Below are 25318 nucleotides of genomic sequence, written 5' to 3' on the forward strand. Positions count from 1 at the left end.
ACTTGGTTTGAAAAGAAAGCATTTTACTGGCCTGTATTTGGGGGGGAAAAAAAAGTGGTATTGTACTTTGTAGGAATTACAGAAATAATTATTTTTGTTCATATTATTTAGATGTGTGTGTTGTGCTTAGCAAACAGTGGTAGTGTGATTTGTACCTAACTCTAGAAGGGCAATATTTAGATTACACAGTGCCATTTGCATTCGTAGGTCCTTGCCTGTTGTATAAATTTCACTTCAGGTGTGCCTGATGAGTTTTTGTAAGCTTAACTGGTACTAAAAAGCAAAAGTCCATCCTGTGCTATTCTGTTGTGCAAGTTCATAATGGTTTTGTGTATGTGCTGGGAAATCCATTGCAAGAGAGATTTCATATTAAGGTTGGAAGAGATTGCCAAATAAACTGTAAAATTTACAATAATTGCAGTAAAATGTTGCTTTTCCAAGTGTAATATAATACTTATGCCTGGCTTTATTATTTTTATCAAGGCAAATAGAGTCAAATAAGCTCAAATGAATTTTACAATGTATTAACTACATTTTAGTGACTTTTCATGCTGGTCCATTTCCTCCTATTTTTACAGTATTTGGTGATCTTGTAGACATTATTCCCTCATTCACTTCCACTAGCAATGTCACTTCTATTGCTTTAACCATACGTGTTACAGGCTGCATTGTCTTTTAGCCCTTCCTATTTTATGTCCTTTGACCTCATTTTATTGGTCTTAATTTCTTGAAAAATTGACTGAAAAAAGCAGGATTTTTTTGGAAATGCATAGGAATTTAAGATATTATAGCACATATCTTGTGGACTTGTTGCACATCCATTCTTTGGTCAGTATCTGTCAGGGTGTCATTTTTGTTTCTAATTTTTAAATTTTTGATAAAAAAAGATGAAAGCATTAAACTAAATTGAAAAAGGATTAATATGATATAATTTTTTTCAAGTTTACTCTTCCATGTGCATGTGTACTAGTTTAGGTGTGACGTATAGAAGACTCAAAGTAATAAAGCTACTTTCATAGTATCCTCAAAATCTTCACAATGTGTAATTTTCCTATAGTCTGTTTTACCCTAAATCCATAGAGTTAGCATGTAGAATTATTGTATTGGTTGTTGATAAATGATTATGCTTTATTTGCAGTAGGTTCTGAATGCTTTTCTTCAGAAGGTTCAAACAGTATTTTCTGAAGAAAGTTTTCTATTGCATAAAAGCAGACATGAAATGCAGATGCATGGTGTGCTTTTCAAGAATTAAAAATGAAATGCAGTGCTCTCAGGTGCAGCATGGCTTTCTGCAGTAGAGCCAACTATATGGGATGGTGGACCCTCATTAACGTGATTTTAACATTATCTTCATAGTGGTGGAATGTACTATGGCATGTCTGATAATGTTCATCTTTTCCTTTCCTCCTATATGGCATTCATTTCATTTTGGCTCACAGGAATGCACTAAACCTCAGGTATTGTAACTTACTGTGTACGGTCCACTAACAATTTACTCGTGGGTTTGCGGTGTGATGCCATGATACTGACGTGACATTACGACTAAAATTGCCTTGTAGCCTTTGCTTTGATAGTTCAGCAATCTCATTGTCATGTAAAAATACCTGTGTAATTGTGACATTTACTGACAGTACCATGTCTCTTGCCCAGCTTGATTCACCTTCCTTGCTTTGGCATCCTGTGATGTTTAGGAAATTAGAAGTATAAACAAAGGGTGTATATCAAATATTTAGTGTTTGGCAGGTGCTTTACTCAAGTATCTCCTTCATGGCTCAGAGGACTTAATCTTTGATTTTGATTTAAAAACTTGGCCCCCTGTCACTGTTTAGTACCTGTATGTCAGTAAAACGGGGAAGTGGAGTGTGACAGGATGAGCAGTAAAGAAACTAAAGAGGCTTTGCCATGGTGTTTCTTGCTTGTCTTCCATTCTGATGGTTTCTACTGACTCAGTATAAAGAGGCTGGATTTTCTAGGCAAAGTATGTCTGAATGGCCATTATCTGAAACACAGGTTTGCCAAACTAGGGAGAAGAAGGTGCCCAAATAAGTCAAGTATCTTGGAATGGTGCCAAACCAAACAAAATATGTACGTTTTCCCCGATATCAGATATCCTCAAATGCTCTCAAAGTGATCTGAAGATCTGAGTGGCATCTTTTAAACTTAAGGGGCATTTGCACCTGTTAATGCCAAAATAAATTCTGAGCATCCATCAGATACAATGTTTGATAAGAATGTGTATTATTAAATTGTCAAATGTCCCCACTTTTATGCTTAAGAAATCTCTTGTGATAGAGCTGAAAACAAATTGAAACGACTTAATTTTTTTAGGTTAAAAATTCTCCCTTTCTTCAAACATTGCTTTTGTCAATTTTCCTGCTATTTTTTTTATCAAGAAATGTGTTTATTTTAAAAGTTCCTTCTGTGTCACATTGTTAAATTCATTTATCTAAAACACTTAGAGAGTTGAAATTTCAATATATTTCCAGTATCATAAAGAAGTGATTTCTGGGCAGAATTGTTCTCTTCCTTAAAAATGTATAGTACACTTCTTTTGGGAACCCAATTCCTTACCTTCAGATCAGTGCTCCGCAGTTTTTCAGTGGCATGATTCTGAGTAACCTATGGTTACTAAAACACTATGTTTAAGGGTGATAATGTACTTCTCAAATTATGGTAGGAATGTGAAAGACTCTGTAGTATTTTGTAACTTACCCTAATGTTTGAAAGATCATTTGACGTGAAATCTAATGCTGAGTATTGGTACTCAGGCATATTACTTTTAGAACAAGTGTTGGTGGTTTCTAGGGTAAGGAAAATAGAAACTTCATTGCAAATGGAAATAAAATGAATGTGTTTTACGACGCAGATAAAATTACATCCTTTTTTTACCACCTGTATAGTTCGGTAAAATTGATCAGTTCTTTTTTGCGAAAGAAAAAATTAAAGCCTATAAGTTTGAGCTGCTCTCAAATGAATCTAGAAAATGTTTGCTTGTGCTTCTCATGTGTCAGAAACATCTTTAACTAGGTTAGTGTTAATGCCTCCTTACTTAATAGCAGAAATAGGATTTTAACTCCTGAATGTAGATTTTCATTCTGTGTGTACGTATACTTAAGGTTACATCATATTTTCAGTGCAAAGCCTTTGTTTAGAATTATTTGACTGAAACAAGTGTGAACCCATTCTCCTGAGAACTTACATGGCTTTACTTCTGCTTTAGACTGTTGTTTGTTGTTTTGGGTTTTTTTTAATATACTTTAAAGTGAATAGTCACCTGTGGAATGATTTTAATAAAGGATAGACTTTCTTGTAGTATCTTACTGCCAGTAAACTCTGTGGCTGCTTCAATGCATGTGTGAAGAATTAGTCATGCTCAGTCTGAGTGTTGCTGAGCTGGCTATTCTGTATATAATGTATGGAATATTTGGCATAAATTGACACAAGCTCATAAAGGAAAAATCACTTTGTCCAAAATAAGGTGCTGTTCTTTAGTGGCATAGAGATTAGAAGCTGTGATTTGTAACTCCCTGGTTTGTGATAGTGTGTGTCTCTCTAGACTTGGTATGTAAACTGAGATGTGGGCTTTTGCTAGTCTGTACTGTAGTCTTTACTTTGCTAAAGGCGAAGTATCAAATCTTACTGGGCTGTATTTAAAGAGATTCAGATAGGCCTGTAAGAATAATGCTGAAGGACCTGCGGATAGCCTTGGACAGAAAGGTGGTGTGAGGTGTTTTACTCTGTGTGAATCTCTCTAGATTTGAATTAGTTAACAGGCTTATGAAATTTGCTGCTAGTGCATTGTCAGGCAGCTGCTGAAATCACTGCAAAAGGGCTCTCTGCCTTTAGTAGCCTTCTTTATCCCATTCAGCTTGAGATTCACGGGGGGTGACAATCCCTTTATCCGGTGCTGGAAAGAAAAGAGTAATGGGCACAGAGCCATCGATAACCCCGGCTTCCACCCCAGTTACAGGCATGTAACAATTTCATCCTCACACACTGCTGTGGAGCACTGTCAGATGTGTTTAGGGCAGACAAGTATTCCTTCTGGATTTTATTTGAAGGAGTTGGCTGAAAATGTGAATGAGAGGAGGGCTGGAAATTATACAGTGTCTAATGTTGCTGAGTCAAATCTGATCTGCAGCCATGACTCCCTGAAAAAATAAACACGAGAGTTTTTTCAAGCTTTTTGTGTGTGTGTGTGTGCTATTTTTAGAAAAGGATAAGAGCCTATTCATTTAGTAGCAAATTGTAGAAAACTTTCTTCCTGCTCCTATCTTCTTTTAAAACTAATAGTGTAAAGCATTGGCAAAGTAGCCTTTTTTTTTTCTGAAAAGGTTTGGATTCCCATTGTCTGTCAAGAATCTAAAATACCTGGATTGAAAATTTATGTTCAGATTGTTTTATGAAACTAATTTGCCTTTACCTTTCTTTTGTCTGCAAAATAATATTATAAAACTGTAGTATTTCATATTGCTACATTAAGGAAAGAGTAAAAAAAAACAAAACAATTTTTTTTTTTCCCTGCCTGAATTAGATGCAAAACCCTGGTTGTTTTCCTTTATTCAGTGTGTGGCTACTGAAGCGATATGGGAGTTTATAAGATGACAAGCAGTGTTTTCTGATTGTTAACAGAGATGACAATTTCAAGAAGTTGATTCAATTTTTTGCACTTTGTTGGAGAAGTTCAGTATAAGTTGGGATGAGGTTTAATCTTAAAAACCAGCAGAATACCATTGCTTCTCTGCATGTTTGCTTATGTTGTAAAATACATGTTGCTGCATGTCTTTCCATGGACCACACATATGATCATGAAGTACCTCACATGTGCTTGCTTTTCAACAGTGTGGACTTTGCAGTAGCTTGATCAACTGTATTCATGTTAGTGCATTGTATTTTACGTAGTCAGTTGATTCCAGTGTCATAGCATTCTTAGTTGTCTTGTGGAATTTCACTTGTTTTAAATTAGTTTGAGTCAGTAGAAGTGGTTGCTAGATACCCAGTCTACAAGAAATCTGTTTAAAGGAACACTGTCAATCTTTCAAGCCTGTAAATAGCTGCAGCTTTTAATGCTTCTGATGATTTTTAGAAATATATAGAACTTCCATTCTAATACAAGATCACTTACTAAAACAAAATTCAAACAGCAGATTTGGTCATGAGTATTCAAATTAACAATAAGAAGAGCTTGCTTTTAGGGAGAAAGAACCATGTCTAAGAAAATTATTTGATGGGACAGTGGGCAAGAAAGTGTGATAGACACAATGAAAGCTTGACTTTGTGAAAAGGTGCAAAGGATGTGGAGAGGTTGGAGGGAAAAAGAATTTTTTAAGCATCTTTGACCTTAGAAGTGTTGCAAGTATATTTACAAAGGAAAACAGTGCCCACAGAAACAAGTGGGGACAAATAGACTTGGTTGTCAGAAATGTTTGGAGTGCAGGATGTTCAAAGGTTTTGGCTTTAGAGGCTCGTATGAGTTATGGTACCTGAACCTATTTAAATGGATTAGATTTTGGAACTTGCTGGTAACTGAATTTCTCCAGACAGAGGAAAAATGTGAAGAGGAAGGAAACTGAGGAGGTTCTCCTCTGTGGCTTAGGCAAAATGAAGGCAAGAAGATTGCCTTTATTTTTAAATAAAACTTGAACTGAACTCACTCTGTTCCTGGTTATGACACAAATTAATTTAAGTAATGTCAGCAGAAAAGCATAATTGGGTGCACACCTAAATTTGCAGAGTATTGCTGATGAGAAGTAGCGTGGTATGCAGTTTGAAACGTGTTAACATAGATAATGCATGCTTGTTTGCCCATACAAACTTGTCTCTATTAATAACGAAACAGTATAAAATAATTCATTTAACATTTCCAGCGTTCATGTTGAAAGTAAAATACACTGTATTGATTGTTCCATTAATAAAAGGGCTAGTTCTGAATACTGCCAAGTGCAAGTATCCTTTTACCAGGAAGGATATTTGTTTAGTTGCTTTTCTTCATCTATAAAATCCAGTGTGTAATTTCAAGAGCAACTGCTTTTATTATTCCATGATGGTGATGATCTGCTCATTATTGCAATTGAGCTTGGTGTGCACATCATAATGGGAAGTAAATGCAAAATACTAAATAGATAGACATAGTCTGTATATTTGAACACATGCAGTAACACTAATTCCTGAAGAATGTGACTGTGTTATACATGTTAGGTGCATTTTGAAGTGAGACACTACAAAAATGGTGGGATAATTTTACCTGAAATGTGAAATGCTTGAGATGATTTGGCCAGCTCATGGTAACCATGTTTTTTATGGAAGTTGGATGTTTCTTCATGGGAGCATCCACTGGTAATGTTATAATGGCAATAAGTAACTCCCATTCCTGTGTTCTGGCAATACACCACCTTTTTAGCCTTACAGCTTCCTTTCTTCACCCCTGATGTAAGGGATTGTTACTGTTTCAAGTTATGTATTAAGTTTTGTATTATTGTTAATATATGAGCAATGCTATCATTTTATTTTGTGTAGCACCCAAAGCAAAGCAAAATTGTTAGTTCATCATCCTTTTAGTAATTACTACTGGCAAGCTAATGCAAAATTAATGACATGCAGTGTTATTTACTCAACTTGCAGCTTCTGTCAGAGGTTGTCTATTTTTATAAATTACATCATCCTTACTGCAGAACTCTCATATCCATTGGGATTTACTATTCTTCCATTCCCTTTGGAAGGGCTCAGATTGATGTCATAACTGGATTTGTAATTGTGATTAGAAGTGGAAACTGAGAGAAACATTGAAGCCATGCAGTGTTTTCTGCAACTGAAGTGTCAGTAATATTTCTGAGGGTTTTTTTTTTTGATATATTACTGCACTGGGTCCTGTCTACAGCTTGTAGAGTTGACAATGACCACACATATGTAAAACTTTGGTTAATAACAGGCTAGATTTTCTAGAGTAGCACGATTTTATTGCTGATACTGACTTGTGATGTGCTCTTTTATACTGTACAAAAGATGGTTTTTCTGAGATGTAGGGTGTAAAACTAAATGTGAGGTATGTCGTAAAGTTGTCCATGCAGCAGAAAAATGGATTTTTCATAACTCTTTTCTAAATTGATCATTGCACAATTGTAAGAAATACAAATATTGTATTTCTACCAATTGGACTCAATGATCCTTGTGAGTCCCTTCCAACTCAGCAGATTCTGTGATTAGAGCTGAGGAAAATTAAAAAAGCAAATATATACATGTGTAAAGGGATATCCTCATTAGAATGGGGTTGTTCAGTTAGAAACACTGTTTATATATAAAGTACATATAGGGAAATGGGATCTGTCATATTATATTTGTAGAATGCCAATACAGATCCTTTCAATGCTGGCATTTCTGTACAGACCAGTATCATGAGTGATAGTAGTAGTGCAGTTATTTGCCCACTAAAGGATTGAAAGAAGCTGTCAGTTCATTTTTTCCCTCAAGCATCCGAGCCATTGTTATGTGACCTGAGCTTGCCATAGTGACTTAAAGATAAAATTATTAGTATTATTAGGTGTTTCTGAGTACTTTTAATAAAGCCTTGTATTTGACCTGACTAGTTTCAAATTATCATTTTGCTGAGTGAATTTCAAAGCTCTAAAAAAATTAACAAATTTAGTAGCTAAAATATCCTAGAGCAACTATAGAATTGAACATGGGGAAAATGTAATGATCCCAGATCCAAGAAGGCAAATGGCATTTTTACCTGGATCAGCAATGATTGTCACCTTGTACTCAGAACTGGTGAGGCTGCTCCTGAAATCCTCTGTTCAGTTTTGGGTCTCTCACTACAAAAAGGACATTGAGGTGCTGGAGCATGTCTAATGTGTGATGGATAAACTTTTATTGGGTAGATGTGTGTATTACAGTGCCCAGGCTAGATCCTGCTGAGTGTAAATGCCATTATCCATGCTTGCATCCTTCATTCAGTAGCAGTTCATTTCAGGAGAGCTAACAAGTCCTAAATAAAGCAGGGTAGTTACCTTGAATTTACCACAAGGCTTGCGTGTGAATTCTTTTCCTATCCTTTACCACCCTACGGTGTAAACATACTTTTTATGCACTTTTTAAATTCCTTGTATTTGCACTTTTCTGATGGAAAAAATTTTAATTTTTTTTTTTCCTTTTAGAAACCCTATTTTAAAATGTAAGGTCTAGTTAAAGTGTTAGTATTCTGTTGTATGTGTAATGGGTATTGGGAGCTGGGCTTTAGGTTTGAGTGGTTAGTGTAAATTATATTTGAATTTTCAGACAGTAAAGTTTTAACATGCAGCTAGAACAGCTGGCAGGTGTTATATGTATTGTTGATGTGCCTGGCAGAAAACCTACACATATTCTGTTCTCACACTTTTTCATTATTTTATATGCATGTGTGTATGCATGTCCTACAATACAAAATATTTTACTTTTCCTTCCTTTTACTTCTAAATTATGTATTACTCTTGAACACTAATTGGTGAATAAAAGGCCTGCAGCTAACTGGTTTTAAAGTTTTAGAATGATCTGTGGTGCACAAAAGACCACTTGAAAAGCAAGAATTCTGACACCAGTCTTGGAATACAAAGCAGTGTAGAACCAAATTACAAGGGAAACTCAGTCTGGCAGGTGCAGTTCTACCTATTTTTATTTAACACTTCTGTATCTAGGTAGCTGATCTTGTAATTGCAAGGGAAAAAATGTAGTGTTATATTTGCAAATGGGACATCCATCAAGTGATGGTAGTTAGCTTCCTGATTTATTTTAATTAGGGAAAAGGAAAGGGAAAGGGCATTTCTTAGACTTTTATATTAAGTTTTCTATATTTGAAGGATATGATGTTGTGGTTTGACTTCTTTCCTATATAAAACCAATTTGGCTAATTTGGCTAATTTTGCTTGATAATTATTTTTAAAGTAAAGGACATATGAAATTGCATGGGTTTGTTACTGATGAGAGATCTGTATAAATTATTTCTGTTCAGTTGCTAGAGGCAGGGCACAAAGCTCTCAAGATATGTTAGTGCATGGTGCATTACACAAGAGAGGATATGCAAGGGCACAAGGAGAGAGTTCTCCCAAAAGAAAATGACCTTACACTGGTAAACTCCTCAGTGTTGATTTTAATTGGGAACCCCTGGAGTAGGCTCTTCAGAGAGTCTCCTGGCATGAGACTATGGCTGGAGACAAAAACCAGTTATTTCCTTCCAACAGACAGCTGAAGTGAGTGAAAATTCTCTCTAACAGCAACCAGCTCTTTCAAAGTTAAACTTCCTCAAACAGAGATAAGTAGCAAGCTACTGTGGGAGATGTCCAAGCCCACATTAAAAAAGATGAACAGGCAGTCTGGTGGTTTTCTGCTGCTCCTGTCCACATCTGCACCTAGAACAAAATTTCAGATTCTCCCTTAAAACACCTAAGTAAGAAACTGCTAGAATCACACACACACACAGAGTCACAGAATCACTAGGTGGGAAGAGACCTTCAAGATCATCAAGTCCAGCCCATGCATTAACAAGTCAATAAACCACGGCACCGAGTGCCACATCCATTTTTTTTTTAAACACATCCAGGTATGGCAACTCCACCACCTCCCCAGGCAGACCATTCCAGTACTTTTTCACCCTTTCTGTAAAAACCTTTTTCCTAATATCCAACCTATATTTTCTTTGGCCTAGATTGAGACTGTGTCCTCTTGTTCTGTCAGTTTCTGCCTGGAGAAAGAGACCAACCCCCACCTGACTACAACCACCTCTCTGGGAGTTGGAGGGAGTGATAAGGTCAGCCTGAGTCTCCTTTTCTCCAGGCTAAACAAGCCCAGCTCCTACAGTTGTTCCAAGCCCCTCACCAGCCTTGTTGCCCTCAGAAAAGCATATTGTATTAGCTTAGAAAAAAATTACTGCCCCTTCACCACTGCTGAAGTCACCTAATGAATAAATGAACAACAAAAAACAACAGAATACCAGCTAGCATTTACAGGAGACTGCAAATTGTGGGGTTTGTTTGTTTTTAATCCATTAATACTTTGTATCGAGACATTAAATAATTGTTCCCCTGCCTTGGTTGGTCTCAGATACATTCAGTTCTGTGCCACCACAATCATCCTCGCAATGCAAATATGTCTGTATTTCAGGTAACAGGTTTCAATGGAACTACTAATGACTGTAACAATATAGAATGTGGACAGTTGATTGGCCTCAGAAAATTATCTGAGTTTTATTTTTACATTTTAACAGTGAAGCAGTAGGATACACATAGACAAATTATGCAGTCATCCACCTTCTTTAAAGTTTTCCTGCATTGTTCTACAGCAAAGAATGTGAAATTTTAGAGTTGCCTCCCATTAAGTGAAGGACTTATGTTCTTGGATTCCTGCTGTGAAATTGGTATGGACATGATGATATGTGGGAGTTTTTGTGGATATTTTGTTGGTTTGTTATTCCTCCAAGATAGTAGGCTGATTTGTATCTCAGTAGTGAACCTTGTCCCCAGCAGGTGTGGATGTCCAAGTGCTGTTTAGATCTGGTAAAGAAAACTTGCTACTCCTGTATGCTTGGCATCATGATTCTTCACCTTAAAAGTGTATCTGCTGTTTCGTTTTCATGCTTTTCTCCCCAGTTTAGGAACAGAAAGCACATTCTCACCTTCTCTGATGTAATTAATATGCCATTGTTAAATCTAGTCATTACACCAACGTGAGAAAATTTTGTAAATGTTGGGAAAACTTCCATCTATCCTGACATAATGCATTTTTTCCACTTCTGAAGTACTGAAACAGTTAAAGAAATGAAACTAATCTGTGATCATTCTGCCAACTGAAGTCATTAATATTGCAAATTTTATGCCTTATTTTTAACTTTAAATAATGATAATGTATAGTTTTAAAGCCATGCATTCAACTTTATGCTTGTGTAAGAATGAGCGCTTTGTTTTGTGTAAAAATCACAGGTAAATCAGTTAAACATCACATAAAGTGACTTGACAAATATGTATATAATATATATATGTATGTAATATATGATTTTGAGAGATATTCTGGAAATAGGACATCTTGTCACATTTTGGATAAGTGACCATCCGTACGTTTTCTTCATATCTGTTCTAATATAGTTATCAAACATAAGAGGATTCAATGGCAAGTAGTTTAGATGAATACTATAAGTTGCTCCCATTTTAAGATCGACAGTATGGAAATAAAAACTTTGCTGTGCTGTGCACAGAAGGTGACAAATGAGTCTGCTGTCAGAGGGAAGATTGGCACATCCACCCAGCTGAGGCACCAGCCTGACTGCTCTGGGCTTTTCATTATTTAAAAGATCTGGATTATAGATTCATCTGCAGCAGCAGTTCAACAGAAGGACATTTGTTCAAATGGTCTGTAACATTAGTAAATGTTATCAAAACAGCACATGCCAGTGCATTATAAGTCTTGCTTTGGTGTCACCAATTGTGCAGTGGACATCGTTACAGTGATGGCAATGCCACAGACTTAGGAATTAAAAAAAAAAATAACATGCTAAATACTGTTACTTTATCTGCATGTTTTGACCAAAGTGATATTTTAGTACCTTGGAGAACATATTGGTAATTTTCTTTTTATTCGAAAGTTTTATTTAAAGTTTATTTTATTCAACAGTTTTATTAACAGTTTTATTTATTTATTTCTCAAAGTTCTTGAGAAAATACTAATGGGGTAGGTATGCCTAGACCATCCCATGTCTGCTTTATGGTGATAAATAGGAGCTCCCTTGCACGAAGTCAGGTCATACGGCCAGAGACTTAAATTGTTGGCAGTAAATTTGTCTGAATACTTTAGAATAAGATTTATGTATTGTATGGGACATATAAGCGTATCGTAGCATTTTGAGTGAATTATTGTTCTGGGTTTTAGTGGTTTCAGTTGGTGTTTTTAAATCTGATGGGAGCAACAGATTGTCATGTAGTAATCTCTCTGGTAAGGTTAGTGGGAGGCAGAGAACACCAGCACTATAAAATTCCGAAGCATGCTCCTGGGAGCTTTAGCAGTTTTGTGTCCAATAGCCCTTAGCTTAAATTTAAGTTTTAAACTTCTTTCCAAGTGAGGAGGATGGGCAAAAAAGAAGATAGGTCTGCCTTATTTTCCCTAAAGTTATGTACTCCATTTTTGCACTCTTCAATTTAGCTGTCTGTTATTCCACCTACACAGCTGTGTAATATCTGTGTAATTGTCCCTTCACTGTGAATGTTTTTTCTAGCTACTGGAGTCATGCAGTGGCAGTAAATTCGGTGACCTTAGAGTGTTCTGTTGGTTTTTGACTAGGTATTTGAGCATGAAGGAAATGATACTGTACATTGTGTTTAAAGGGAAGGGGAAAATGTGCTGATACTTTCGGATTTTGAGGCACTTCAGGAAAAGAATGGTCTCTGTGTATTTAATCTGTATAAAAATTTAAGTACTTCTGTAAATAGTTGTAAGTTCAGGTAAACGCTAGGAATTGAGGTAATCTGTTGTTGCAGCATTTGTCGTTAACCTAAAAAGGTTTAATACTCCAGGCATTGTTGGCACTGCTTAGGAGAATTATATCCATGTGAGATGATGTTCTAGAATGTAAAATGGTTGAGAGACATTACAGTCAGATGATACATGCTGCTGAGATCTTTACCAATTTCTACCTAGAATTCAGTTTTGCTTGTGAATCCCTAATCCTATGGGGTAGTCCTAGGATGTCCATACATTTGTAGTTGCTTTTGAAATGGCTTTTTAATGTTCTTTTCTGTGACTCATAAAGAGACACTAGATTTTTTAAAAATAAATACAGTATTTTGAAAGCAGCCAGGGATAGCTCATCATGTACAATTATTACATCTCAGGTGTATTAACATTTCACTTTAGTAACCTAAAAACATTTGCAAAACTGTCTGGCCTTCCCCCCCCCCCCCCCCCCCCCAAACTTTTAAGTCTAAGCAAGGAGTTCTTACATGGGTTTTGAAAAACAAAACGTTGCAGGTTGGTTTTCTGTGATGTATTTATACTTGTTTATGATAGAAACTTTCCACAGTATATTGTTCTTGTGTTTTACACTGATTTAAATTCCAATCATTTTTCACTGTAAACTATAATAATTCGCTGGACTTCTACTTTAATTTTTTTTTTAATAAATTATATGAGAGTATTTTCTGAACTGAAAATTGACAGTATGTACAATCACACTATACCTGGAAATGGTGACAGTTGAGGAGGAAGGAGTAGGGGAATGGAATCAACCATTTATTCTTAAAGCTGTTTTGACTCACAAATTGCCTGTGAGTTATGTTGTCTTCACCTAATTTCATAAATGTCACTTTTCACATTTTGAGGCTTATTTTTCTGTTTTGGAAACCACAAAGTTTTTGTCAGTCTGATGCATGCAAATGTCAATTAAACTTCGTTAGGTTAATAATTTTTGTCTTCATGGACAAACTACTGGCTTTATTTACTAACAGATGAGTAGAGGTAAATAGTGGTGACCAGCATAAGTAATAAGGAAGTTTTTCATGGCAATGTTACATGAAAGTTTTGTGTTTCACTACTATTTTGATGGGTTTAACCATGTTTCCATGTTACTTGGGAAGGCTTATGGCACAGAAGCCTATGCTGGATTTTAGCTGGAAATATCAAGTGCTGCAGAGAGGGTGCATGTTGACAGTTGTGTGTGTGATGGAGTTCAGAAAGTGATGTGCTGCCTTCCTGCTCTGGGGAGATGTTTCTGTTTTGGCAGAGCTTCATTTTGTTCTTAACATGAGCATAAAATACTCATATTCTGCTCATGAAGTTAACCACAAGGCCACCCAATCAGACTGAAGAGGATTTCAGTTGCTTTGTCAACAAGTAGTATTTTTAAATTTTGTACTAGAGAGGGTTTGCCTTAGCTTCCTAGAATTCATATCTTCTGCTACTTCTAATCAGCACTTCATCAGAAAACTGATTGTGCTCAGCATTAAACTGTTTTACAAGGCTTAAGCATAATTTAATGTTCTAAAATCATCTGTTAGTTGCACTGGCACATGACAAAGACTTTCAAAATTCTAAACTAATTGTTGTAATTGAATAATTTAAAGAATAACTTATCTTTTAGAATATATTAAAGACCAAGGGCATAAGTGTCATTAAAGTCACATAAATGTAAATACATTCAATTTAAAAAATGTTGTATATGAAACTGTCCATTGAAGAATTTTGCAAAAAATAGACTGGATTATTTCAGGATCTTCTCCACCATTACTAGAATTCATTTTCACTAATTTTTATAGCCTCATTTGCTAGCAACCATTGCCAGAAGTGAATGAAATCAGTGTGTAACAAACTAAGCTCATTATCAGTGTACATGTTAATTTGGGGGAAGGCAGCTGCAGATTGTATGACATAGCATTCTGTAGTATCCAATTTTTTTCCTGTGTATTTTGCCTCTGTAACAACTGTTCCATCTTTTTTTTCTATTGTCCTTATTGGGGCAAAAAAATACTTTGAAGTTATTGTAAAGCCAGATGGTCTCTGATTTTAAAGAATGTGTTGTAAATATGTTACAGAGAACTGTATAAAGTTGAAGCCTAATGGAAGTGGGTCATGTGCCTAGCTTGGTCAATCCTGGGTCAAGTGGTACAAACCTGTGGCACTTCAGAGGTGCATTGTATGGGGCTGACAATTTATTGCTTGAGCACATCCCTGTTGCATTTCAGCTCCTCTGCAATCTGCAGCATGATTTTACCAACACAGTGTGAGGAGGGGTGTAGTGTAAATGGGAGTGACCGGAGACATTTCTGAGTTTAAGATGCAATTACATGCTGAGGGGAGAATTCTAAATGCCATGTTGATGTCGATCTCATACCTGTGTGTTTTTAGTAGAATTTGTGTATTCAGTGTGCAAGGAGAAGCAGCAGCTCCATTCAGAAAGGCTTGAAATGGTATGTTAAAGGTGCCTGGACATGTACCTCCCACACCCTGTGGGTGGATGTCTCTGGCCTGTGAAAGGGCGAAGCTGCTGAAAATCGGAGCGAGCTCATCAAGTGCACTGTTTGTAAATACGTGATAAAAATGTTTACAGCTCTGCAGCAGCTCTCTTTTGGGTGGAGGGATGGGGGGGGGGGGGGAAGGGAGGTGATCTCTCTGCTTTAGCATTATCTTCTTGAAAAGTCGTGTTCAGTTCAGGATTTGGCGAGGTAAACGTGGCTCCTCATTCCCACCCTGACTTCAGTGATATCCTTAGGAGCCAGCAGCGAACGGATCCCTCCCCTCTGGGGATGCCTTGATCTTCCGAGGCTGATACCAGACACAGGCAGGAGCTTGCTGTTTTATCTGCATTGTCCATCTCTACCTTAATGAGTGAAACAGTTAAGTATCAGAGGGGGCGAGCCTCTAGGAATGTGTCTTCCATTTGACTGGAATATTTCGGTGGATAAAGGGAGAGGGAGGGAGAGGAGAGAGAGAGAGAAATCCACTTACATCACTCGAACTGCATTGAGTGTGTGCCTGTGTGCAGGTTAAGAGACAGACTTCAGTGTCTTTGCTTTCTGCAGGAAGCAGCAATGCCGTTTGTATCCTAAGAGGAATTTTTTATTTAGAAAAGGAAGCATTCTTTCTACCCAGGAAATGGCTTTCCTTGTGCGTTGCTATGCCAACTGCCTGCAGCCATGGTCTTCCAAAGTAAGCACAATAACGTAATTATATTGGCGTATTGCATTCAGACTCATGATTCTCTGGGTTTTTGTGTGTGTAACTGTTGTATTTTTGTTGCTGACTCTTTGGGCGGTAGAAGTGCTTGTCTCGATTGTGAGGAACAGGCATCATAAAATTAAATGCCCATCAATGTCATGCTGCTGAGATTAATTGTGCAAACTTGGTTAGCTGAGTGGAACAGAGATCACTGGTCACTACTCTGTCAGCATCATTAGCAGCCAGGGGAGGAGGTCCCTCTTCGTGTGCGCTGCTGCCCTGATTTTGGGGGAGTGCAGGGTAGTGGTGGCGGGAGGGGGGAGGCTGCATTTGCGAGTGTGCGATTGCAAATGAAACAGGAGTATTAACAATGCTTGGCTGAGTGCTGGAGGCTGGTTCCTGCACCCTGACCAATATAATACTCTATTAAGCCTTTTTGAGGGAGTCTCTGTGCAGTCAGCCATTTTAGCTTTTTTTTCGTCCTTTTCCCCCCCCCCTCCCCTTCCCTTTCCCATTCCTCAGGCTCAGGGTATGGTTTTGTTCCCTTGAATGGATGCTGGATATGTAGGGTTTCATCAGGCTCTGTGCGTCCTGACACGCTTCGACTTTGAGTGTGGCAAAAATGGAGACGAACGGCGTCGTTCGGATTGCTGCTCTGCACTACAAGTGCGAGGGGGGTTTTGAGCTTACCACTAGTGACACTTTTAGCTCCAGCCTGGTTTCACCCCCTCCGCCTCTTTTTAATTTAATGCTGTAGAGGGTGACTTGCCATCCATAAGAAATTGGTACATGATGTGTAAATTCAGTTCAGCTTATGTTTCTTCATTATGAAACCACTTGCAATCCCAGCTAACCATGGAGCTATGGGCCAGCAGGAGAAACACTCAGTAAGTATTGCAAATTCTGTTTGTTCTATCAATAACCTGTCACGGGCAAACTGCATGGCGATTGAAGCTGCTTGTCGTCCTGCTCACTGCCTTTCCTGCTTGTGGATTTCATAGCGGGTTTGGAGGGAAAGCTGCACCTGAGGTGGCATTAATGTCGGTGGCTGTATTTGAAATTGTTTTTAGCTTAAAAAAAGGCAACTCTCTAGGATCTTTTTGAATGTTAAAAATTAGCTGAAAAATGCTGACATGCTTTGGTTGGGCAGGAGGCTTTGAGCATTCAGTTAAAATCATTATGCATTTGTTAAAACTTTAAAGCAATATGTAAGCTGTATAACAAGTGATATAATTGTAGGTGATGATAAGAATAGGTTTATTCTGTCTAGTGTGTGGTACTAGTGTAGTTTTGCCTTGTAGCATGGCGTTGAACATCTGTGATACACTTATGCTGAAATGCAGAAACTGTTAGTAAAACATGGAATGAACAAAAGGCATAAGTACTGATGCTTTCTAATTGATCCCATGAGTCAGCTACACCTTTGTCATGCTTTAATCCCATAGGCTGCCTGTGTTTATTGTTTGGGAAAAATGCATTCATAAGCAGAAGAGCAAACATTATTTAACAAGGCCTCAGGTGTCAGGAATTAGAAATTTAGGTTTTGCATGACAAAAAGGTTCTGTAAGTTTTATAAAAATGTATAGAACCTTATTGTTCAGTTAAAATGTTTAAACCTTCATGCTAGATTTTATAGGATTCAATATAGTTTTCAATCTTAAAATTTGTTTGTTGGGAAGATATTTATGAATGTGTGTTCTGTGACTACTGTGTCTTAGAATGTACATGGGAATGTGAACAGTATGTTCAGCAGATACAGTTAAAGAATCATAAATAGTGGGAAGAGGTGATAGCAGGAACTTTCTGAAGGCAGAACATTTTTTTGGCAAGAATTCAGTGTTGATTGTGTAGAAATACAGAAAGTAATCTAGAAATGTTTTAGAATGTGTCCAGTGAATTTTTCCTACATATGTAGCAACATATCACAGTTTCTTATTGTAGATTGTTTTGTTTCTTTCCCTTGTTAATTACGTTCTAAGTATAAGTGAGTTCATGTAACCAAACCGTTGGGTGTTCATGAAATATTTAGAACTTAATCTAAAAAAAACCCAAACATAACCCATTTTTTTTCCTCCTGAAACTCAAGCACTGAAGAAGCTGAAATAGAATAGGATACTTTGAATTTGCAAATAGGAATAAAATAAAAAAGCTGCATATGTATTGCATATGTTTTCCTGCTCTTTCTCCTCTCCAAAGAATGTCAATGAAAAGTTCTAGATTAAGGATAAGTTAAGTTAAGTTGATTAAGTTCTAGATAAAGGAAAAAAGTAAATTAGCTTTTCAGAAACTCTACATTACAAACTCTGTCATATTCTAGTTGTATAACTTTGAGGTATTTAAATCACAGAGATGAATTTCACTCTCCAAAATGAATATTGGACTAAAATGTAGGAATAGTAAAAGGAAAAAGGTCAAGGTATTGCTTTATAAATGTCCCCATATATGCAAGAGAAAGAAATCATACTATCAGACATGCAGTTGCAGATTTTGCATGAAAAAAAGACTTAGTTTAAAGACTATATAGAACTTTAAACTGTTAGGACACAGACTAGCTCAGCAAAAACCACTGCATTAACAATGAAACTTTTCATGCCTGTTCAGCAGGTAGACATTATTTTCCTTGGAAGGTAAGACTAAAAGATATAAGTTTTTCATAGAGAGGGAAGGGAAGTTTGGAGTTCCAAGGCATAAAGACTTTATCTTACTTTCCCTAAGAGGGAAAACTTCTTGAATTAATCATTTCTGGTAATGAGTTATTTTTATGTTAGCATGTTCCCAGAATTCTAAATATTTTATTGATATCTGACTTGAACTTATTTCAAGGAGAGAGGCTTAATTACTTCTGTGACATCCCCACCCAGAGTCTCACAGCTTGATTTGCTGGAACTGAATGCAAAATTCAGTTCCAATCTGGAACTGAATGCAAAAATCTCCTGTGCTAGGTTTCACAAATTTCTGTGAATTAATTTTACTTAATGCTGTTAAATCTTAATTTCACACTAGTTTAGTTAGGGAATGAGGGATATGGTTTAAATCTATTGTTATGTGAAAGTGGTATGCAAACTGGCCATTGTCTTAATCATGGTGAAAATGGAGAGAGGAAGGGTAAAAATGCTCTTGTGTTTCCTAGATTTTTTAATATAAAAAATAAAGTCAGCAGCATCAATCAAGTGTATTGATCTTACATGCCTCATATTTCATAAATTGGAGGAGTTTGAATCAGTGCTACAAGCACATATCTGAAAGTGATGTTTCTTGATACACAACTACTGTCATCTGCTTAACAGGGAGTAAAATTATGCTGTGGGTGAAAGATGGCAGAGAAATGAAAGTAGGGCTGTTGCAAAAATACTTCTGCTTAGTTCTTGTATTTGATGTACTTTACCAGGTTTTGTGTAATTAAAGGAATCTGAGAATAGTTTGGGTTGGAAGAGTCCTTAAAGACCATCTTCTTCCAACCCCTCTGGCATGGACAGTGACACCTTCTACTAGACCAAGTTGCTCAAAGCTGCATCCAGCCTGGCCTTGAACACTTCCAGGGATGGGGCATCTTCAGTAAGTTCATTATGTTTGGCTGTGTCCTTGCTGGTTATAGGAGTCCTCTCAACCAGCTTTGTAGGGCTTTCATTACAATTTTCTTAATCTTACATTTTAGGAAGATGAATGATGTTGCAAAAAATACTGTGTTGTGGATGTTCAAACAATCTCTTGAAAAGCTTCACACATTGCATCTTACACCTGGTTTATTATGTAGAAAAAAATCACATGATGGTCCTTGTAAGGATTTAGCTTTTGACCTCATTTCTGTTTTTCCTTTGTATCTGTTGTTTGTAGGAACTTTACTCAAGGTCAACTAAAAAAAAAACCAAAATGAAAAAAATTGACAGGTATAATGACTTGTGAAAATGGGACTTGAGATGCATAGTTCTTATATGACTGTGTACTGATTAACAACTCATGAATTGCACAATGCACTGGAGTGGCTTATGGACAACGTGTAAGAACGTGTAGTTTTACTTCAGATGTAATTGAAATAAAGTCTGCTAAAGGACAACTTTTGCTGCTGGCACAGTGACACTTCTTTAGTGGTCATGGGTGCTGCCATCTTTGATGTGCTCAACCTGTCTTGAATTACTAAAAATATTGGAAGCAGTATTTTTATTTATTTTTCAAATGTTTGTGTTGTTCTTACCATATTTTAATTCAAAAAGATTTGTGGTCATGTACCAGGGGTCCCTTCCCTACGAGGAAAGAGAAGGAAATGAGTGATATTTTGAGGAAAAGTCTTGAATGGGGATTGTTCAAATATGGTTATTTTAGTTTCATGTGTAGTAAAGGTGCCTGTTGGCATGCTTTCCTAAGAAATCTAGAACTATTCTAGAAATCCTTTTCTGTTACTGGAAGAGATCATCAGTATTTTTCCTTGACTCCTATAATAAATGTAGCATGATGTAGTTATTTGTCCTTTGAGTGAGCATCACACTGCACTACCAAGTTGTGGAAAGAAGGTGTGGTGTTGTGATCAGATGGCTACAGTTGCTAAGCTCATTTCTATGTCTGCATCTGGAACAAAAAATAGATGTATGAAAACGGTCTGTCTAGGTAGTAGTGACCTGTTAGCTGCTGCAGCTGCTGATGGTTATGATTTTGTTCATCTTGATGAATTACATTTCTCTGGGACTTGATACAGATTATCATCTTTGGTTGTTCGGCACCTTTATTTTTAGCACTTATTGAAACCAGATTTCTGGTTTGGCCTCTTCTGATTATTCCTTTCCTTTTAATTTGCATATTTTTAAAAAAAATTTCCTCTCTGGAGGCCAATAAAGGGGTTGTGGATTTTTCATGTGATTAGAAATAGTCTTTCACCTCTTTATAAGTGCATTAAGATGGAGTCTTTAATTGCATGACCGTGTATCTTCTGCAAGATTTATCTCGAGGTGGATAGCTTTGTAATGAGCAGCTGTTTGATGTTTTGGGCCAGCTTCATTGCTCAAAAGGCCAGGTTGTGTTTATGGTGTACTATTCAAGTCTTACTCAGAAGAGAAAAGCATAAATATTATTCTCTTCTGTGGCTTTTCAAGAGCTTGTAACTACAGTGCTGAGGCAAATAATTAAGGTATTGCGGGGGTGGCATTATCTTCATTTTTCAGTAAGGTCTGCTGAAGCAAATCTTTGGCAAAACATAAGGGCAGAATTTTGAGAGCTTAAGATGGTCATTCCACAGCACAGGAAGATCTAAGTAAGCATTCAAAGGATGGATTTTGTTGCATGAGTATTCTCTATCAGCCCACTTCAGGCACTCACAGCCTAATGATCATACAAAAGGTTGATACTAGGTGACTTGCCTGGCATCCTTCCAGAGATCTGTGGTAGACTCTGGCTAAATTCCTGTTCTGCAGGACAGCATTTAACTGAAGATTTCCCCAAAAGCTTATAAATGGCAAAATTTGGGTCGTTTCAGAGGAATGACTGTGAATGCATTTAGTGACCTGTAGAGATGGCAATGAGAGCATCCTTGGCACATAGAAGATGTCCTGCTATCTTTCTGTTATGGTTTCAATGCCTGGGGATTGCACAGCATATTTCAAAGTGAGAGGAAAAAAACCATACCAGAAAGGCTGCCATTTAACTGTAATGAAGTAGTTAAAATTTTTTCAGGTCAACATGGGTAGTTGATGTAGAATATTGCACAGTAGGACATTTTTTACCAAGTTTATGAAGTAAGAGAGTTTCAGACCTCACAACATATTCATATTATGGCTCTGGTTTATATTCTAAAGTGGCCAAATGTAGTGGTGCTGTTGGAGTGTTTGCAGAGTGATGTTTTTGATGCTGCATACTGGAATGTGGCATTTATAGTCACAATGCAGATGTGAACCTGAAAAGGAAAGTCAGCTTCTTCCAAAATGCTATTTTGAGACTGCGAGACTAAAGCTATTTATTATTACTGAGTTGTTGGCACTCCTGCCTGATCATCAGATGTGCTGAAAATCTAGCTGCAATTGAGAGCTGCTGGTACCCAACAATTATAAAAAACCAAAAACTATCCGAGCCACCAAAAATCCCAAACATCAAAAGAAGTAAAAAATCCTAAATCCCTTAACATATTGTTGACTTGCTCCTGAGTCTATAAGTTAATAAAGGCATAGGAAGAAGAAAAACTCTAAAAAGCAGAGATAATGTGTTGTGTTAAGTAGCCTAAGTTAAAAATAAGTTAAATATGGAATTCACAATATACACAATGAGTAGCATGAAGTCCATTGTAACTAGAAGCAAGCACTAAGAAAACCAAGGAAATCCTGTGCCTCAGTATCTCAAGTTCATTATTCCACCTGCAAAATAATTGCAGTCCCTTGCTGAATACTGGCTCAAGGGTTTTAATCAGTGATACTTAATGCTGGTACTTCATTTCCAAGTGATGTAAACTCAACAGTTTAGTGAACAAAATGGTGAAAATATTCCAGTGAGAGGAAGCAAGTTAGATTTTTTGGGAAATTTAATTTTTAATTATCTAAGGCAGGGGATCTCAGTGATATGTAAAGAAACATGTAGCTGACAAGAGGATTAGAAAATGCTGTGAGTTGTGCTGCTTTTTTCTGCAGTCGTGACTGCTGCTGGTACTACTCCAGCAGCAAAAGCGAGGGGAGATGTCTCATGTTCTGTATTCTGCTGCTAACATGAACTGAAGCTTATCTGCAAAATACTTCTGTAGTTGATAACTTTGCAGGTTGTCTGCAAAATCAATGAAATATCAAGAGATAGCAGGAATGGTTTAAAAATATGAGCATTAGGAAGTGTGATTTCTAAATTCTAAACTAGAATTGCATAAATGTTTAAGGTATGTTCAGACCATCAGCACTCTGGGATCATGATGTTGGTGCTGGAAACTCTGAAGTGTAATTTTTTTAAAGCTTATTGGAAGTTTTTCTTCAATTGTCTTGCAAATTTTTTTATTCCTTGTTGTATTCTAGGCTTTAAATTGCTACAAATTGCCCCTTAACAGCATCCTTGATGTTTGAAAAACTGAGCTAATTTTACTAATCCCTCACTGAATACACATGGGTGTGATTTTTGCTTAACTGAAATAAAGACAAGATTTTCATGATTTTAGGGTTATTTTATTAAAATCTGATTTTTATTTTTGATACTTTAATTGCAGCAGCAGATATATGACCAGACTACTATCATACATTCTTTAATGTACTATTACCGATGGATTCTTGGTAGCTTTTTCTAAAATTTGAAATTAATAGAAGTAATACTACTAGAAAGAGGGAAAAAAGCCCCACTTGATAGGGTATTTCAGGACTTCTACAAGTGAGTGTAATACTGAACCAGTATTTCCAGTGTTTGAGAAATATGGTTAATATTAAGGATTTGAGAAACACGAAATGTGAATGTCTTGAGATTTACCCTTGACCAAAGAGTCATGTACCCACCACATTTCATTGTCAATATTATATTTAAGAATGTGGTAGCTGTAGAGCAAGAGAAGTGTGTCATGACTCCAGGAGTTCTGCAGAGGTATTAGGATTCTAACCTCGGCATGCTTAATCCATCAGTCTGTTACAGAAATGTCACTGGCACTCACATGGTATCCCAGAATTGGGTAGTTGGTGGTTATTCCAGTTTTGTCAGCTTGCCAGTAGTCTTTTTGCTGTTCATTTTGAGATAGTGATGATTCAGCTGAGAACCAGGAGAAGAATAAACTGTGCTGAAGGGGTCTCTGCTCAGTGGGTTACTTGTGAAAGCTGATCCTGTGCCCAGAAGCTAAAATTTATTGGAGTGTTTATCATTCCTTCCAATCCCCCTGTTCTGTATGAGGATACTAGAAGGACAGATGAAGGACAAGAGATTGCATTGCTGTTATGTGGGTGATGTTGAAGGTAAATTGCTTTACATTATAATAGTGCCTAACACAAGCAGTGCTGCTGCTTGGTCTCTAATAAGTCTGAGGTATAGGGAAGGAAATCAGCTATTGCCTAAATTTATTTGATTTTATTTGTCACTTGGGAAAGATGAAGGTTCGCAACGTTTGGTGAAATAACTGGAACATAGGAAATTCTGTGTGTGTGTTTGTAATTTACTCTTGTGGTGCTGGACTTGGTTACTAGACTGCAAGAATCAATTAATTCCATTAGCAAGAATATTGGTCCTTTGGGCAAAAGGCTATATTTGTCTTTTTGGGTTGCTCTCACTGCAAATATGAATCTTGCTGCCAGGAACCAGTTGGTTCATGGTGTACAGCTAACCTGGCATTCTATACTTGGCCTAAACCTTAAGCTGCTCAAAAAGCAAAAAATAAGGCCTTAGGTCCTTTTGCAATCGCTGGTCTCCATTGCAGATGTTGGAACACGAAATCCTGGCATGTTTGGTTCCCTTTTCATGAAAAGTGAAAGAGGATTTTCCTAAATGGGAAGTAGCTTGCTAAACCTCACAGCTTGGACTGTGTAGTTTTCTAGCATTTCCCAAGTCCTGAGTTATAGGCAGTCAAGTTGATGTCTCCAGTAATATGGTGTTCCTTCCAACACCAACAAGAACACCTTAAAAAGGCATAAAATAATTTGATCTGCTACAATTTCCATAATTCCTGTCCTTTGTGGTGTATAGAGTGTGACTACCCTTCCTTTAATTCAAATGGATTTTCTGATTTTTCCTTACATGTCTTCTGAATTTGTTTAGTGACTTCTGTAAACAGCAGAAAGCTGTGAACCATTTGACAAAATGTCAAAAAGATTTTGCTTTGAATGTGAAAACAGTTGTGACTCTCTACACTCAAATGTATGCATACCTCCATGGCACTTCCAGCTCTTAGATGCAGATGGAGATGACCATTCTCCTTTGGACTGGGAATATGCAAACTGGTTTAACACCAGCCTTCTCTTTCAGTTCCAGCTTCTCACCATGGATCAAGAGCCAGCTGCTTTTCAAAATAGAGGAAAAGCAGGCTTGTGAGTTAGAATACGGAGAAGAGCAAAATGTTACATTATATGTGCATTTAGGATCTGTTAATAAGCTAACAAATGCCATAAAATGTAGCTCCATGTAGCCCTTGTAGCTTTCTACCTGTAGATGACTTATTTCAACTGTCCCAGGCTTGGCTGGTGACCATATGCCAGCATTTGGTGGCAGTAATGCATCCTCTTTCTGACTGCAGTTACCTGATCTTCAGAGACATAGGGACAGCCAGGGACCATGCTGCAAACCCAGACAGGAACCTGATGGTCAAATACCTCAGCCTGGGACTTCTTTCCCTCAGTGTATAAATACAGCCTCCTTTTATCTGCAGACTGCAGCCTGTCACTCCCTTGCAAGCATAGGTGCTGTGTGCTGGGTCCTTTGGACAAGCACTCTAGGTAGGATTCATTAGTTTATAGCTTGACTCCAAACTGTGACCTTGCAAGCCAGAAGAATTGGTTTAAAGCTTTCTTCTTTTATTCCTCCTCGGAAGAATGATTTCATAAAAGTGACGTTGTTCTATTTTGTGGGTCTCCCTTTGTGTGTGTGCTCATGTTGGCTTGTTTTATTGTTAAAAATAGGCTCGTTCTGTTCCGTGCTGCTGTTCTTCCTGCAGAGCCAGAAGAATGGGAGCTGGGCTGTGCTCTTAGGCCTCCATCCATGGCATTGTTTCCTAAATGCCTGTCTGCTG

The 25318-nt window shown here is 37.2% G+C and overlaps 1 protein-coding gene across 11 annotated transcripts in view; it reads left to right on the forward strand.

Annotated features, from left to right (window-relative positions):
- Positions 1–25318, forward strand: part of RAPGEF2 (Rap guanine nucleotide exchange factor 2) — a 184525-nt gene that overhangs the window by 98377 nt on the left and 60830 nt on the right. For 6 of the 11 annotated variants that reach the window (XM_077177254.1, XM_077177247.1, XM_077177249.1 and 3 more), the window contains exon 7: positions 1440–1457. The exons of 2 other annotated variants lie outside the window; for them this stretch is intronic. In XM_077177254.1, coding sequence (XP_077033369.1) covers positions 1440–1457 — 18 coding nt within the window. Of the gene's footprint in view, positions 1–1439; positions 1458–15588; positions 15658–16189; positions 16554–25318 lie in introns of those variants that run through there. 3 more of the 11 variants (XM_054633252.2, XM_077177256.1, XM_077177255.1) reach the window with 2 other exon arrangements.

The sequence above is a fragment of the Agelaius phoeniceus genome, chromosome 4, assembly GCF_051311805.1.
Source record: "Agelaius phoeniceus isolate bAgePho1 chromosome 4, bAgePho1.hap1, whole genome shotgun sequence".
NCBI classification, from domain to species: Eukaryota; Metazoa; Chordata; class Aves; order Passeriformes; family Icteridae; genus Agelaius; species Agelaius phoeniceus.